The following is an 18,147-nucleotide window of genomic DNA, read 5'->3' on the forward strand; positions in this document are numbered from 1 at the left end:
ACTATTATTTCTTGAAGATTTAGCATCATTTTATTATCGCAAACTGCTGTATAAGTATTTTATGAAAAAATACTTTTAAGTCTTAAAATACTTTTAAGTCTGAAAGATGGCAATAATTACATCTGCCGAGTCATTCATTACATCTGCATGCTTACTATCAGTGAAATGGAAAATTTAAATTTGGAATTATTGTCAGCCAAATTACCTTTATCGGTGAAATAACATCTGTTCACAATTACTTATAAAAAAGGAGGAATGAATCTTTTCAGCCTGTGCATTTTCGTTTTGTCTCTGAATATATTATAAAATAAATTGCAAATAAAGCTTTGCACTTAGTGGTCCATTTTTCAACATGTTAGGGAGAAATAGAGGCAAGCCCACAGGAAATTCAGTATGCTTAAATTTGTATATATTTTTTTAAGTGAGTTGAAATATGTTGCCCAAGTTTGTAGCTTTTCATTATTTTCAAAGGCTTTCCAATAATTCGAAGTAAATATGTAGCGGCTGTGGAATCTACTATTTATGAGTAGCTGCTGCATTTACCTCTGAGTAAATGCTTCAATTAGCTTGAAATAACTTCTAAATCTAAAGTGATGCAGCAAATTTGTCAACCTACAGTATTTGCGCCTGCCTATGACACATTCTTAAGCAAGTTAAATGCTCCGCCGTATCTCACTGCTTTGCATTTCCTACCATACAGTGTTGCCCTGCAAGACGAATGCCTCGCAAGACGAAAAACTCACTAGACGAAAGGGTTTTTCGTTTTTTGAGGTGCTTCGCAAGATGAATTTCCCTATGGGCTTGCTTCGCAAGACGAAAACGTCTTGCGAGTTCTTGCGAGCTTGTTTCCTTTTTCTTAAAGCCGCTAAGCCGTTAATAGCCGCTAAGCCGCTAATAGCCGCTAAGCCGCTAATAGCCGCTAAGCCGCTAATAGCCATGCTTCGCAAGACGAAAAAACTGCAAGACGAAGAGACTCGCGGAACGGATTAATTTCGTCTTGCGAGGCACCACTGTATTTGCTAAGGGCAAATGTAGGCTTTTCTCATTCGTAGCTTTGAGCAGCAGTTGTTGATTGGATAATGGCCTTTCTGAGTCCTCTGAGATAAGTGCAGTTCTATCAGTATTGGCAGGTACACATTCAAGACTTGCTGCATGTAGTTTTATGCCCTATAACATGCAGGAGTGTCAACATGGCCTCGCAACTGTGGGTGCCCAGAGCCGTGGGTGCCATGCAGCGTACATAGCCGTGGCACCAAAATTTGTGGGTTCCTGGTCCCTTCATGGGGAATTTTGTGAGTGCTCAGGCACCCAGGGAGTTGGCACCTATGATAACATGTAAGGGTTGCATGTGGGGAGAAAAGGTAGTGGTTCTTCTCTCTCACCACTATACAATTTCTTTGTAGAGAAGGTGCTGTGCATGTTAGAAATTTAAGATAAAATCCCTGGCTTCTGTGCTTCATATAGAACGTGGGGAACCCCTTCTTAGTGTGTGTGTTATTTTTGTCTTGCCTTTCTTCTTAGAAGTGTTGGCACACCAAGGGTAAGGGGCGTTCTTTCTCTGCTAAGCCTAGTAGGCCACTTTGATGGGAGGGTCTACAAAGGAAGATCCCTGGCAAAGTGGACTTTGCAGCCATTGCTGATCATCTCATTGGCACTGTGTCTGCAAAACCCAGCTCCATCAGGGACCAGCTACACTCGGAAGCTCTGATAGGGAATTGATCCTCATGAGACTTGCATCTGGCACCATGTTTAAGAGGCGTCAAATGCAAGCCCTGCTCGCCAAGATACAATCAAGAATGCTCTGCAAGGTTCCCAATGCTTTCTGTGCAGCTGGCTCTCGACTAATCTCATATCTGACATCAGGTTTGTAGCTGGTGGGTGTAGCTTGGGGGAAATGGCCTCACAGGCCAAATTAGAAACCCTGCCAAACCTAAATGGGCATGTAGTTTGGAGGTTACCAACTGCTGTCTTAAAAACTTAGAGAGGATGGGAAAACCCATTGAGAAGCAATGTAGGGGTAAATTGTTGTACCGATTCATCAGAGGCCAAATCTCCTTGGGCCATACCACCATTCAGTCACAGATCTACCAGAAATTTTGGTTGTCGGATTGCTCGTTATATGTATTTATTTATTAATTTATTTATTTACTTGGAATATTTATTTTAAGGCGGATAATAATAATAATAATAATAATAATAATAATAATAATAATAATAATAATAATTTATTTGTACCTCACCCATCTGGCTGGGTTTCCCCAGCCACTCTGGGCGGCTTCCAACAAAGATGAAAGATACACTAAATACTCGATGCTGCTTTAATTTTAAAACACACATATTCACATGAATCATAAGTAACTCTTAACTCCCCGTAGCTTGTTTTTAGTGGTGTGCATGCAGTGAAAAGAAAAAGAAATTCTGCCTTTTAATGAGATTTTTTTTAAAAAAAAAAAAAGATAATATATTCACGGCTTGGTTTTTAAGCTACAATTCCATCCTGTGTTCATGCAGCTGACACATTCTAAAATGACAAGTTGACAGTGTCACACAATCGCATCTTAACATTTAATACTTAAAAAAGAAAAGAAAAGCACTAGGACAAACTTGGGACTGAACCAGTGTGCCAGAAACAAGTAGCTGTATTGAAACTCTGTACTTGCAGTATGATGTTCATTCAGTTATTTAAATATATGAAAAATATTCATCACTGAACCTGTCAATAGATCCTTTTGAATGTCATCTACAATGCTGGTGTACAATTTACTTGCTGTTTCTATTTAGGCCTCTTTGGAGGAAATTGCTTGCTTATATAATGTTGAATTATTATTTTTTTGGGGGGGGGGTTTTAAAAAAAACTGCTTGTGATTAATGCTGCGTAGAGCCCTCTTGGTAAACTTATTTCAATTTTTCTCTTTCAGAGCAAGTGCACAGACACTTAGAGCAACACGAGGTGAAATACCTTCAGTTTGCTTTCCGCTGGATGAATAACTTGTTGATGAGAGAAGTTCCCCTGCGGTGCACCATAAGGCTTTGGGACACATACCAGGTGAACTGCTGCTTTGAGCCCTCATTATGGAGCACAGTGCTGTTTGAAGCCGCATGCCTCTCCTGTGTAGACTTGATTTAAGAAACGGAGCTGGCCAATTTCTGTTGAGCTTCCGAGTATTTGACATTCTTGGTGTGCAGGAGCCTTAGATATTTGAAACTAAAGTTGATGAGCATGTTTGCCTATGGTTATCTGCATTTAGCGGAGGGAATAAGAGTCTCTTTCAAGATCACTGCACACCCATATGATTTTGCCCTCATCATGGTTCAGCAAGTCCTTGGAGATGTCACCTCCATGTGCTGCAGCTACCAAGACGGCAAACAGATTATGAGAAGAGGGCTTAGAGCAGCACAGAAAACGTTTCTAACAAAATACAGTGATCCGTTCTTTAACAACAAGCCCCTTTTGAGGTCTGGAGCTTTTGGCCTTAACCCCTAATCCTAAATTTAAATGAAGCCTAAATTTCTCAAGTACGCTTCTTTGTATCTCCCTCGTTTACTCTGGCCTTTCCTTCCCCTACTTTCAAAATTTAGATTACAAACTGGACTGGTTTATATTACAGTGCCATGTATGTTGATAGCACTACATTTCAAAAAAACAAAACCAGCCGCAGTTCTCAAAATTGATGTATATATTAATTGCTTGGCACTTGTCAGTTGATGACACAAATATATCTCAGCAACAGATAGCTTGGACTTAGGGTTGCCATGTATCCTCTTTTTCCAGGACACGTCCTCTTTCTGGGATAAAATTTCTTTCTGGGTGGATTTTTTTAATTTGCCAAAATGTCTTTCTGCATGAGACATAGACATAACTGGTGGTTGAAGGCTTGCTTTCCTCTACTCTTCTCCTGCCCCCCCCCAGCAATATATCACAGCTTCTGTAGTCTACATATAGTAGGGGTATTTAAAACGAGAGTCGTCATAGCATGGCTGCATATAGGAGAGCTATATATTCCAAAGAAGGCTCACCAAAAATCTTGTGTCATTGACATTTCATTTTATTTGAAATGTCTGAACCACCACCCACATATACATTTCAATGCAGCTAAGCAATATGCTAAACAACACATATAAAACAGTCAAAATACAATGGTACCTTGGTTTACAACCATAATCTGTTCCGGAGGTCTGTTTGTAAACCAAAACAGGTTGTAACCCAAGGCACGCTTTCGCCAATGGGGCCTCCCCCAAAAAAATTTGTTCATATTCCCAAAAAAATGGGTTGTAATCCAAAAAAAGTTTGCAAACTGGGACACACACTTCCAGGTTTGACGTGTTTGTAATCCAAATCATATGGAAACCAGACTGTTTGCAAACCAAGATACCACTGTATACAAAAAGGCAGTAAACTATATGCCTAAACAACAAATCTGTGTCAGCAATAAAAAAGAATTAAGTATGGAAATGTTAATTATTGGATTTGTCATCAGATAAAGATCTTAAGCTTGTCATCTGAAACCTAAAGCGTTTTGGCTCGGAATAAGGCTTCTTCGGGGGTCTATCTCATTTGTTTCTTTAGCAGTGGCTCAGAAGCCATCAGTTTTAAAGGCAGGGAGATTCCATAGGAGCTTTGCCCTGGAAGGTCATTAAAACACAAGAAACAGCTCGTTGGAGCTGAAACGCGTTGGGCTAATATAACAATAAGCTACCATTCTTTCCAGCATCTCTGAGAAACAATTCCCCTTTTTTGTTCACATTTTTGGATGCTTCCATTTCTGTGTGTTTCTCTGTGAAACCTAGCAAACCCTTCCCCCTTTCAGAAAAGAATCTCTCAATCTAGGCACCATTACAGTCAAGGCTTCATCCTCTGCATCCATTCTGCTCATGTCTGGGAGTGGGGAAGTAGGATACAAAATAGGACCTCCAGAAATAGCCCAAGTGCATAGGTAGATTAATATGGGAGAAGGTGGGCTCAAGGGATAGGAGGATTATTTTATGTGGAACTCTGTAGTTTTCTGTTGATTCACTCTGAATTAATCTTTCGCCAAACAACTCCATTTCTATCATTTCCCATGCTTTCTTGCGTACCCCAGCATTAGACTGAAGATGCCTACTAATTGGCAAGACTGGTCTGTTCATGAGACGAGTTATATTAGCCGCCTCTTGAGGCTTTCTATTGAAAGTGAGAGCTCCTGATCATTTCCAAAAAGAAGACTGGCAATTATTATTTCAAATACAATATTAATTAAAATAATGCAGTCTCCGGGAAGTAAACTATTCAGATTCTGTACAGATTAAATCTTCATACTTGCAGCAAGTATTTTGCTTTAATAGTGGTGGTCAGTGGTTCACTAGAAAACGAAACAAGGCAGTGGGGAGATGTATTGCATTTCTAAGCATCTGAAGATTTCTGAAAGATGGCATGTAGGACAAATCTGAACTGTTAGTCTTGGTTGTTGCAACCTAATATGTGGTTATTAAATATCCAACTGTCTTGCCCAATTAGCCAAATAGACTCGGGCATTCTCAACTAGCTTATTATTTTAATGTGTCTAAATTTTATTTCATATAGTTTGTTAGAGGCATAGTAAGTGTTGATTAGTCTAATATTGGGTTACCTGCATTTCCCAATTAAGGGAGCTGAACATTGTTTAATGGTTTAAGTCTGTAAGTAGCTGTAAAGGTGAGCACTGGAATAAAAATCTCACTCGTAAACGGAAAGTTAAAACATTCAGCAGCTAATGACATGGAAAATGTAGTATATAAATCTGAGTATAACTATATACAGGTGCACAAGCATGCTTGGTTGTGCTCCTAAATAACCACATTAATCTGGGAAAAAATATCCCAAACAAATCCCCTCCCCAATAGAGATGTCTTTGTATGTCTCCACATTTAAACTTTAAATAAAAGGCAAAGTATGAGCATATATACACAAACTAAGTGTTTGTTAAGGTCTGAAAATGATCTGAGCCTCATTCTCCAAGAAGCAATGTCTTGCTACTGCTCCCAAGATAAGTGGTTTCTTGTCTTCTGCCTTATCCCCGTAGTCTTGCTAACCCTGAGCCCTTGTCCAGAGCAAGAGTGGGAGGAAATCCCAAGTGGCTGAAGAGAACAACTAATTTCATGTCTTCTGGGTTGGTGGCTGGAATAACCAGACATGCAATGTTTCTTCCTCCTCCCTCCTCTTTGAACTATGGGGTATTGAGGTTTTTTTTAATGCAATCAAGTGTGGTCCTTATATGGTGTCACTGAGGCTGAAGCAAGGCAAGAGAGTTGTAGGTGGCAGATTGAGCAGAAGGCAGATAACATGAAAAAGAAACTAATACATATCTACTTACCCAGATTTGCTTCGTCAGCAGCAAGCTACCGTTACTCTGCTGTATGCAAGGATCTCTGTGATCACCTCCTGAACAGATAGGTGGTGCTGGATTGCGGTGGAGATTGCATAAGGTCGAGTAAGCTTAGAAGAGGGGCCAAAATGTTGGCAGTAATGTTCCCAAACGGCCATTATTGTAAAAGCAAAAATTGGGAGAATTTTTTTTGCTGAAAGAAAGGATATTGTAATGGGGGTTTGTTGCCAAAATTAAGTGTGGCATAGAAAGCTTCTAAACACAATCTGATGTATGGAAGTGAGAGCTGGACCATAAAGAAGGCTGATCGCCGAAGAATTGATGCTTTTGAATTATGGTGCTGGAGAAGACTCTTGAGAGTCCCATGGACGGCAAGAAGATCAAATGCATCCATTCTTAAGGAAATCAGACCTGAGTGCTCACTGGAAGGACAGATCGTGAAGCTGAGGCTCCAGTACTTTGGCCACCTCATGAGAAGAGAAGACTCCCTGGAGAAGACACTGATGCTGGGAAAGATGGAGGGCACAAGGAGAAGGGGGCGACAGAGGACGAGATGGTTGGATAGCGTTTTTGAGGTTACCAGCATGAGTTTGACCAAACTGCGGGAGGTAGTGGAGGACAGAGGTGCCTGGCGTGCTCTGGTCCATGGGGTCACGAAGAGTCGGACACGACTAAACGACTAAACAACAACAACAACAACAACAAACACAATCTTGCAACAAAAAGATTCCATGTACATTATTGTTTTTTTGAGGCAGTGATCCTAAATACTGATGAATCCCATCCTTTTATCCCATAGCCTAGTTCTGTTTTATAGCAACTTACAATTTTGCTTGGCATAAGCCTCTTGGCACAGCAGGAAGAATGGGAAGCTAATTTGATTTTGGGCTTGCATTTCATCAGTGGAATAACAAGTCTGGGGTTTAGAGCTATCCTCTCCCTTCTCAAGTATTCTTGTGATTTTGATTGTATTGTTCAAAGCTTCATTCCATCTTGTCTGTCTGACATTTTCTCCCTAGATGACTCTTGGCAGCTTCAATTTAAAGGAGTGAAAGTACTTGAGATTCTTCCTACCACTGTCTCTTCCCTCTCCCCCTTCTATAATTTATAAAAGCAGAACAGCCCTTTCTGTGGCTGAAGTTCATAATCCGGAGGATCATCTTGACTGTTGCATCACATATGCTATCACATCCAAGTTTTTTCTTAGTGCTGCTGTTTCTCTGTCACATCACACTGTTGTGTAGACTTTGGAGGGGGTGTTTCCTTGATATAGAATAGCTTTATAGGAATATCTTTCTTTTTGTTAATAGGGAAGCCTTAGTTTTGTTACACACTAATCAGGCAGTACTTCCAGTTGCACAGTAGCTTTTAAGCATCTTCAGCCTAATTCAGTTTGTGTCATTTTTCCCATATGGGCTGTAGATAATTGATGATACACAAAAGCTTTTACCTGGGAGCTGTAGGTGTTGACAGCTGCTTCTATGTCTTTCCTATGGTAGATAATTCCTGGTTACCAATCTGGCCTTGTTGATCTGTGTTTTCACTCTTTCGGGTGAGTAATTGTAGTCTAAGGAATGCCAGATGTCAATATTTTTGGTTGTCAGTCTCTGTCCAAACCTAATGTGGCTTCATCTTAGATCTTTGCTGTGGTCCTGTGGATTTTGTGGTGTTTTTTTGGGCAGAAGTACAAAGCCTGTAAGTATGCTTAGCAGTGTAAGGTTGAACTTGGTGAAGTCCTGCTAGAATAGCACAGATGCTTTCTGTCCATGATTCCGGATGATTCAATGTAATGTTTTTATCTCTGATGGAAGAGCTACTCTGGAAGAAGCTGAGAAAGTGGTGTTCTAAGTCAGCCTTGAAGATGTTGGCCTACTGTGGAACCATGTCGGTGCTCATGCCAGTGCCACTGATCTGCATTTTTTATTTATTTATATTCGTTTTATTGTTCAATAATGAAAAGTTACAGTTGTAAAATCGTACAGTTACATATTAACAAATTCAAACTCTGTGTTTATCAAATTAAGTGAAACTATACTATATACCCATGTGGCTTCCTCCCACCTCAGCTTGGCATCCTTTAATCTTTAATATATCTGGTCACTGCTGATTTTACTTTATATTAAATCATCTTTACATACTTAATCTAGGCATAACAACATATTGTTTTTGGAACAGTGTTTTTTCATATAACCCTCAAAATATTCATTTTATTCCCAGAGCTGGGTTAGTACAGAGTCGTAGCGTTTGGAAATTCATTAAGAGTAGCCACTTGTGGGTTGAACGGGACAACTGATTTTTTTTTTTTTATCATCCTGCGTTTGTTATTAGGCAAGACAGTGCCCAGGATTGTTGTGATATCAACAAATATTTTTTGTGTGTGGGAGTAATATATATCACTGTAGTTTCTGAGTGTTTGGGTGTGTGTACAGAGACACCAACTACAGCTCGGGGGAGCACTACCCGTATCTGCTGAAATGCACAGTAGTCTACAAAAGCTTATGCCGTAATAAATTTGTTAGGCTTTATGGTGTCACAAGGCACTTTCCATAATGTTGATATGTAGCAGGGCAATTCCACTTCAAAGCAGCAAATGACATTCCTGACTCTGAAGAAGTATCTCAGCAGGTACTTCCACATTGTGTGTGAAAAACACCTTAGTGATTCAGGGTACAGTTTCTGAAATGTTATGATTTCTATAGTCCAAGCAGGCTTTTTTTTTCCCCTCAAGAAAGAGAGAAGGATGTGGGTGCAATTGCCTATAAGATACATCCGAGGGACTAAAATTAGGATAGCACCTAATAAGGTCCCATTTTTTGCAAACATGTCCCAGATTGTGGTCAGGGCCATCCATCTTTTAAAGTAGCCTGTGACACTGGGGGAGTTCTGTTTCTGCCTATCAGTGAAATCCATTTCACTACTCCTATGTTACAGGGTTGCAGAATAGATGTGCAAGATCTCCTTTATTCTAACCCATGGCATTTTCAGGATTCAGGAGACCACAAAATCAGATTAAAAACATGCTTGCATTCCATACCCATGTACATTGAATCTGGGTGCTCAAAGCTCTGTACTGCAATAATATGCAAATATAATATCAAAGGAACTCCACCTAGCATATATCTAGCAACATGCTGAATTGGGGAAAAAAATACTGCAGTGTTATTTCTAAATTTGCAGGGTAGATTGTTGGTACTATTTTTCTTCATAGGCAATTCAGAGATCTTTAAGAAGTAGAAAATTTAGTTTTGAAGCCTGCTTCCACAGAAACATTAAAAATGCAACTTCTGTCAGATACGCATATATGTGCTAATTCAAAATAAAAATAAAATAAAGCTACAATCCAGCTCCACTAAGAGGGAATTGGACCACTTAAATGGGATATTGACTGCACCTTTGTTCCATCAGGTCCGTTTGGAGTTGTATAACCTTCATTTCAGGAAGTTAAGATGAAAAGGCATGATGATGCCACTATTAATTTTAATTCATCTGTGGATGCTGCTGTCAGTCTTTCCCATGGCAACAAATGGTGCCAAAACTGATTTGCGTTAATTTAATCGTGCTGGTATAGGAACCTCTCTTGCAAAGCCCCTACATCCAAATATCCATCAGGGATTGGAGTCGGTATAAGAGTATTTTTGTGCTTTTCCCAATGCAAAAAGCAAGGATGTGACTCTCGTCACAGTGAAATGTGTTTCAGAAGAAGTAATCGCTACAAAGGTTTAACTAGCAAGCGGATGAGAAGTTTTTGGAAAGGACCAGGAAGAAAACCCCTGTTATTTAATGTCTATGTAGCAGTGTAAAAATGTAATGATTAATATTCACTTGACCTTAGTGAGCTCTTCAGATGTGATTCACTGGTACAAAAGGGGGAAAAATGTGTGGCAGTTTTTGATCTGATTTATAGAAACATAGTTTTTTGAAAAAGTATAACAACATTAACTAAAATAAGTCAAATATTAAAACCTGTTCCACATTGCCTAATCAGCTAATCAGCTCTAGGCTTCCTCCATTGAAGAGCAATTGCTAAGAAGGTTTGCCCACAGGCTGTTGTGGTCTTAAATTGTTTCACAGATGGTGCACTTAAGAGCTTCTTCTGATTGATATTATTTATTGATTTCTTCCATTTTTATGCTGCCTTTCATCCCTCGTGGAACGCAGGGGTTCCACCCAGGCACTGACCAGACCAGAAGACAGTGCCAGATATTGGAGATGTGAAATAAGCGGGGACTCCTCCAGATATATCAGAACTGAGCTATTTAAGGATGTTAAAATTTCACCCAGCACCTTGAACTGAATCTGAAACATAGCATAGGAGCCTTCTCTTTGGGCTGACCAGATGTTTTGAACTACAGTTCCTATCATCCATGACTATTGGCTGTGCTGGGTGAGGCTGATGGGAATTGTAGTGAGAAGACTCCAGTACAGAGTCTATGCAGAAGCTGCAGTAGTGGAGTAATGTTTAATGATCAGGAATTGAGCTTCTGCTTTGTATGAAATCTAAATCTTTCAAATTGAGAACGTTCCACTAGTCCAAAGCCTGCCCAGTGCTTCCAAATCACCTCCCTAGCTCTCCCTCTTGTCATTGATGTTTGGTTTCTGGTCAGATATATGGATGAACTGTGGCTTTTGGGTAAGCAAGGAAGTTCATGGCTTGTCTTAAATGTGCAAGATCGATCTTGTCCACATCAGTGTTAGCAGTTTCTAATTAGGACCAGTTTTTAAACATTTTAACCCAGCAGAACTAGTCGTTTTTGTGTGTGCATAGCTATAAATGTAATAGTAATGTTGCCTCTATAAGGCTTGCTGTCCTTGATTTATCATGGTTTTTCTATGGGTAATAGCAGGTGCACAGAATCATGCTACATTTCATGTAATCTTGTGTTTCAGACACATGACTCTTCAACTGGATTGCTTTAAAAACAGTTAGAATTCTAGTTTTTTTAATCTGCTGGTCAGCGACTCTTGTCTCCCTTCTCTTATTCCGGCTTGTTTTTTTAAATAATTATTCTATCTTGCTTTTATAATTTTGCATTTTAGCTATTTTTAAACTGCCAGTCTATGGCCGTAATAAACTGATTGAATGATTGCATAGCTATAAGCGCTGGAAGTAAATGAGATTTCAGACACCTACAATACTACCCCAGTTTGCTTATCTCAGTTATCTTCAACGTAGAAACCATGAAGGCTCCCATCTCCTAAAAAAGCATTAAAAGTGTTTGATTTAGTATGATCTCTGGTTGAAATTCAGAGCATCTTATTGTTAATAGAATGGGTTCTAGGATTTTTCCTCTGTACTTTCTCAATTGCAAAATAAAGCCTGTCAGTTTTATCTCTGTTATGATGCTACATCAGTTTATATCCTCTCCAGACCCTTCTCTTTAAAGAGTGACATGCTCTACTTTATATTTTATTTATATTTTGTATATCTTCCTCAGCATCTGCACCTGAGAATTTTAATTTTTAATTTTTTTGTCATTCATGCATTCATTCTGCAAAAGCGAGGGAGTGTGAAAGGATGCCTTCAATCGAGTCTACTTATTGCTATTCGAACTGTGTGACTCTGTTTCCTTAGCAGGACTATTGAATCCTTGGCATTCATTCCCTCATGCGGATGTGATAACAGAATAAAGAAGCTTTACAGCTGGTTGCAGTCAAGTAGCAAGGCCATTGTAAAAGCTCACAAGAAAATCACTGATGAATGCCATTACCGCTGGTAGCAGGTTTAACAATTGGGAATACCTATATTTTTCCCTGGAGGGATGATCAGTTACTGCAGATGTGTCTTTCTGATATTCTTAAATGGTTTATAAATTGCAGGATGTTTGCTGGAGAGGAATCTGCAAATAACAATTTAATGTGTTTTAAGAAGGGAGGAAATATTATATAAACTTGTCATTTCTCCCCTAACGCTAAATGAAATGTCAAGTTGTCAACCTCTGTTTATTCTAAAGGGGGGGGGGGGGGCAGAAAAGAAAAGAATTGTGGATGCTTGCATTCTAAGCCAAATGTATTATCCGACAATCTCAAGTTTAGGATACAGAGGTACCTCTGGATGTGAACGGGATCTGTTCTGGAGCCCTGTTCTCATTCTGAGTAGAACGTAACACGTGACTGCACGTCTGCGTGTGCGCGGGTTGCGTTTTGCCGCTTCTGTGCATGCGCAGACGCTCAAAATGACGTCACGCGCATGCGCAGAAGCGGCGAAACCTGGAAGTAACGCGTTCCGTTACTTCCGGGTCGCCGCGGAGCGTAACTTGAAAACGCTCAACCTGAAGCATATTCAACCTGAGGTATGACTATATTGCTATATTCCAAAGTAGAAGATGCCTTTGGACTTCATTCCAGGAACATCAGACCTTTTTTGAGTCTAGAAATGTTCTTTTCCAGTTGAGACAATCTTGGTTGGTGAATGAGCTTTGTTGAAGGGCTATCAGAGGCAGTTGCTGTTAGATTTATTTGAGCCTGAAATTAACCGTTTTAATTTCCTCTACCTAGACTAGACTCATAAAATTATTTCCCCTGAAAGTTTTCTACCTTTTAGAGGGTAGGAATTTTTGATGACAAAAAGTTATTCAGGGTTCGTATTGTCTTAAATATTTAACTTCTACGGTGTGGTACTTTTTTTAAAAAAGAACCACTTGAAAGAATACTGTTAATATTTGATACCTTTAAGATTCATACTGCAGATCTAAAATGTTACAACTTTAAAAGTTATTAGAAATAATATAAAAATGGTGTTAGGTTTGTAGCCCCTTCCAAGGCTAAGAATTGACCCTTTAAACCAGTGTGGTCCAGCATGTGGCCCTCGTTGCCTTTTTGGCGGCCCTCGGCAACATTTGACACCCCTCCCAGCCCTTGCACTGCTTTCCCAAGGCTTCGAAAGCAAGGCACTGGGTTTTGGGAAGGAGGCTCTGATATGGTCCTAGAGCCTTCCTGCCTCCTTCTCAAAGCCTAGTTAGCACTTTCCCAGCTAGGACCCTGCCAGAGCCTCACACCTCCTTCCCAAAGTTCAGGACTTAGCTTCCAGCTTTGGGAAGGCAGCACGAGGGCTGGAGCATCAAATTTTAACTCCCCCCCCCCCACCTGCTGCATGGCATGCCAATGTGCAGCCCACAATTTCCGTGTCGAAATACACTTGCAGAGGAGAGGGCAAAGTATGGTCTGAAGCTCAACATCAAAAAAACTAAGATCATGGCCACTGGGCCCATCACCTCCTGGCAAATAGAAGGGGAAAGAAATGGAGGCAGTGAAAAATTTTACTATCTTGGGCTCCATGATCACTGCAGATAGTGACAGCTGTCATGAAATTAAAAGACACCTGCTTCTTGGGAGAAAAGCAATGACAAACCTAGACAGCATCTTAAAAAGCAGAGACATCACCTTGCTGACAAAGGTCCGTATAGTTAAAGCTATGGTTTTCCCAGTAGTGATGTATAGAAGTGAGAGCTGGACCATAAAGAAGGCTGATCGCTGAAGAATTGATGCTTTTGAATTATGGTGCTGGAGGAGACTCTTGAGAGTCCCATGGACTGCAAGAAGATCAAACCTATCCATTCTGAAGGAAATCAGTCCTGAGTGCTCATTGGAAGGACAGATCGTGAAGCTGAGGCTCCTTTGGCCACCTTATGAGAAGAGAAGGCTCCCTGGAAAAGACCCTGATGTTGGGAATGATGGAGGGCACAAGGAGAAGGGGACGACAGAGGACGAGATGGTTAGACAGTGTTCTCAAAGCTACCAGCATGAGTTTGACCAAACTGCAGGAGGCAGTGGAAGACAGGAGTGCCTGGCGTGCTCTGGTCTATGAGGTCACGAAGAGACGGACACGACTAAACAATAACAACAACACCAATTAAGCAGTATTCTATAGATAAAAGCAATTTCTTTTTCAACTGTTGGGGTGCATTGTTACAAAGAACATGTTCTGCTTTACTTCTTTAACTTTCCCACCGGTCTACGTCCACTCCCTGATTAATTCATGAGATTTTTGTGGGCCAAGTCTGAAATAATGGCTTCGATTTCATCCACAGAAGCGATAAACTTTTTGCAAGGCAATGTAATATTTGTGATGCTAACCTTCTAAATGATTTTTATTGATGATGACAGATGCCTCTGTGGTGATGCGCTCCGAGTCATGCCTAATATGTTCAGAATAAGTCTTCTGGAAGGCTGTACATCTGTCTTAAGATCTTTTGCTAAAATATTTAAATCAAGGTCATTGTTTATGTTTGATATTTTTTATTTTTTTAAAAAAATAGCTTTTAGCTATTGGCCTGCCGTTTTATACATTTAAAGATGAAACCGGTCATAACTTCAAAGGCTGCAAATGGAAAGTTATAATAGGTAGCAGGTGTTGGGAAAGGCAATTATGCATTAGGTGTTTTGCTCAATTTCCAAAACTGTCCAAGACTATCCGTTTGAAATACTTTGTAGCCTAGTTTTATCTCTGAACCATGATGAATTCTTAAATCTAAAGGGAATATGCATTTTTCCTTTAATGAATTGAATACTTAAGCCCATTTGATTTGATTTAAAAGAGCCTAGGAAAACAGTATTGGAAGGCAATGTGGAAAAGGAAAATATCCGGAGCAAATGGCATGTTTTACAATTATTTGGAAAGAGCCGTTGGATGTAGCTTGTATAACAGCAGTGTTCACTTTTGGTAAAGATTATTTGAAGTTTCTGATGAACTTCATGCTCAGTTTCTTCTCTGGCTTTGTTTAGTTTGTCTTGGACCTAGACTGGAAACTGCTTATACCGCCCCCCCCCCCTAACCTCCATTTGAGAACATTAAAGCTCACTTGGGTCAGAAGTCCACAATGTCCACAGTGAAGTCCACAAATGGGGCTTGAAGAGTAATAGCACTCTTCTGCTATTATTCTCCAGCTATTGGCATTCAGTGGCGTACTAATAATAGTCCCCAATTGCAATTCGTCCTTTTCATAGCAGTTTTAATTGAACTATCCACCATGACCTCCAGATTTTCTTGCTTAGTCACCATCAGTTCAGACCTCACCAGTGAATGTGAAGTCAGGGTATTCCATGTTTCTCAAGTTTAAATGCCAGAATTTCACTGCTCATCCCAGTCTCCTCATTATTTATGAACACTTTAAATAACATTGGGAATCTCACTGCTTACTTCCATTGTGAGTACTGTCTGTTTGCTTCTACCCCCTATTTCCTGTTTATCTAGAAATAATCCATAGGAGAACCCAACTTCTTATCCTGTATCTGCTAAGTTTACTCAAACCTTTGATGGAGGGACTTTGTCGAAAGCGTTGTGCAAGTCCAAGTATATCATGACATACTCAATTACTTGTGACAGAGGATTTAACTGTGCAGAAACAATGCTGATTCTTCCTCAGCAAGACTTTTTCTTCTATGTGCTTAGTAATGTGTTACCTGTAATAATAGTTTCCACCAATTTACCTGGAAAAAATTCTAGGCCAACTGGCTTGTAATTACCTGGATTTCTCATGATATAATGGTATTGCCTTGAGGACATTCAACTTCAGAAGCTCTAATGATCTCAGCTTCATGTTGATGTTAAATAGTTTGGGAAATAAGATTTATCTCTGTGGAATCCCACAAGCTGGGTCTCAAGGGGCAAGCACTTCCTTCCTTTCTGACAGGTAGGAATGGAAGCATCACAGTGTGATGCTCATATTCTCAGTTTTGGCAGGCAGTGTATAATGTTACTATTCTAAATAGTGACAAAGACAATCAAGAAGTCAAGGAGAATAAACAGGATTAAAACCCCACTGTCTATTCCTCTCAACAAAAGATGGTTCACTGGCACAATTAAAGCAGTTTTCAAAACAAAGACTGACACCAGAAATCTTTACTTGATGCTTACTGCAAAGCTTAATTGATATAGCATGCCTTTTATATAATTGGATAGAGTACTCTGAAATAGTGTTGGTTCCTGGTGAGCAATTCCCCACCTGCAATAAAGATAAAATTATTTGGGATCTGATTTTGGAGTTTGATTTAATAAGTCAATCATAAAAATCAGCAACAATTTTACCTCCTGGAGATAATTAACTTTGGAGTAACTAGAAAAATGACAGAATATAATAATGAATAAACTGCAGTTATTGTCTGGTTATGCATAAATTCTCTTTCTCTCTTTCTCAGTCTGAACCAGAGGGATTTTCTCACTTCCATTTATATGTGTGTGCTGCCTTCCTTGTCAGATGGAAGAAGGAGATCTTAGAGGAAAGAGACTTTCAAGTAAGTGAAGTAGCCTTTGTTTTCAGGAAAAGAAATAAGCAGACGTCTTCCTTGAAACTGTTTCAGATGAAACTATTTTATTTATTGAATTTATAGATTGCTTTTCACCGCAAACGTGGTTTACAGCAGCAATAAAAAACATAACAAAACAAAAAAACCCACACGGAAACAATGCAGCTGGCAAAACTAGTAGCACTATAATAATACATAGTGTACTATGCAGAGCAGTTGGGACGCGGGTAGCGCTGTGGGTAAAACCTCAGCGCCTAGGGCTTGCCAATCGCATGGTCGGCGGTTCGAATCCCCACGGCGGGGTGCACTCCCGTTGCTCGGTCCCAGCGCCTGCCAACCTAGCAGTTCGAAAGCGCCCCCGGGTGCAAGTAGATAAATAGGGACCGCTTACCAGCGGGAAGCTAAACGGCGTTCCGTGTGCTGCGCTGGCTCGCCAGATGCAGCTTTGTCACACTGGCCACGTGACCCGGAAGTGTCTCCGGACAGCGCTGGCCCCCGGCCTCTTAAGCGAGATGGGCGCGCAACCCCAGAGTCGGACACGACTGGCCCGTACGGGCAGGGGTACCTTTACCTTTACCTTTACCTTTACCTTTACCTTTACCTTTACTATGCAGAGCAGACTCAGCCAGCTCCTACAAAAGCTTGGGGAAGAGATGAGTTCTTAGTAGGCAGTGTGGCCATCTGTGCTTCCAAGGAGAGAGAATTGCACAGCTGAAATGCAGTTCTGAAACCAGATTGTAATGGATCCACATAATTGGCTCCATCCTAGTACACTTGAAGCTGTGCCGTCACCACCCTCTCAAACACCTTGCCCAGGCAATTTGATGGTAGCTTAGGTTCCAGGGAGGACTTCTTAAGAACCACTGCCTCTTTCAAGGCAGCTGGGACTATTTCCTCCAGCAAAAAGGCATTCACCACTGCGATGAGGGACAGTAATCGAGGGAGTGTGCGTTTTATATGGTTTGTGTGACTGTGTTGCTGGCAGGCTTGTTTCGTTGTCGGAGTACCGACTCGGCTTATTCCAGGTGAAAAGGCAACGGAAGGAAAAAGCAATGGCCACTTTGCTATCTGATACAAAGCTGGCTCATCTGGCCCACTGGAGTTTTGCAGAAAGATAAGAGGGATGTGCCCTGTCTCACATATGTGATCAAGGGCTGTTGGGTTACCTTCACTGTCATAAATCTTGCCTGCGTGCATTGTACATACAGAGGTAATTTGGAGTGGTTCCTGGTCTCATGGAACTTCAGACACATGCTATGTTTCAGCCAGCCAGTCACACGGTCACTTTAATTCCCCCTCCCCTTTTGAAAATTATTTCTGGGACATAGACACCTGAACTTTAGGGGGTTCATCTTTAGATCTAAGCTGATGAATCAAAATGTCCCGAGTTTTCGGCTGCAATAAAATACGCTCTTGTGAACTTACCACTTAGTGAAGCAGTGGCCAACATAAAGCTGCTATTATAACTTAAGCTGAGGCCAGAAAGAGCCGTATATCACTCACATTAATAAAGGTACGTCTAGGCATATGTTAGTGTGGTTCAGAAACCACACTTCCTTCAATT

General features: G+C 40.5%; 1 protein-coding gene across 1 annotated transcript in view; it reads left to right on the top strand.

Moving 5' to 3' along the window:
• TBC1D22A (TBC1 domain family member 22A) overlaps positions 1 to 18,147 on the top strand; it is a 112,135-nt gene that overhangs the window by 66,015 nt on the left and 27,973 nt on the right. Inside the window, exons 11-12 of the mRNA XM_077935818.1 lie at positions 2,919 to 3,046; positions 16,476 to 16,571. Of these exons, the coding sequence (XP_077791944.1) occupies positions 2,919 to 3,046; positions 16,476 to 16,571 (224 nt within the window). The remainder of the gene's footprint in view (positions 1 to 2,918; positions 3,047 to 16,475; positions 16,572 to 18,147) is intronic.

Source organism: Podarcis muralis, chromosome 10 (assembly GCF_964188315.1).
Source record: "Podarcis muralis chromosome 10, rPodMur119.hap1.1, whole genome shotgun sequence".
Taxonomy (NCBI): domain Eukaryota; kingdom Metazoa; phylum Chordata; class Lepidosauria; order Squamata; family Lacertidae; genus Podarcis; species Podarcis muralis.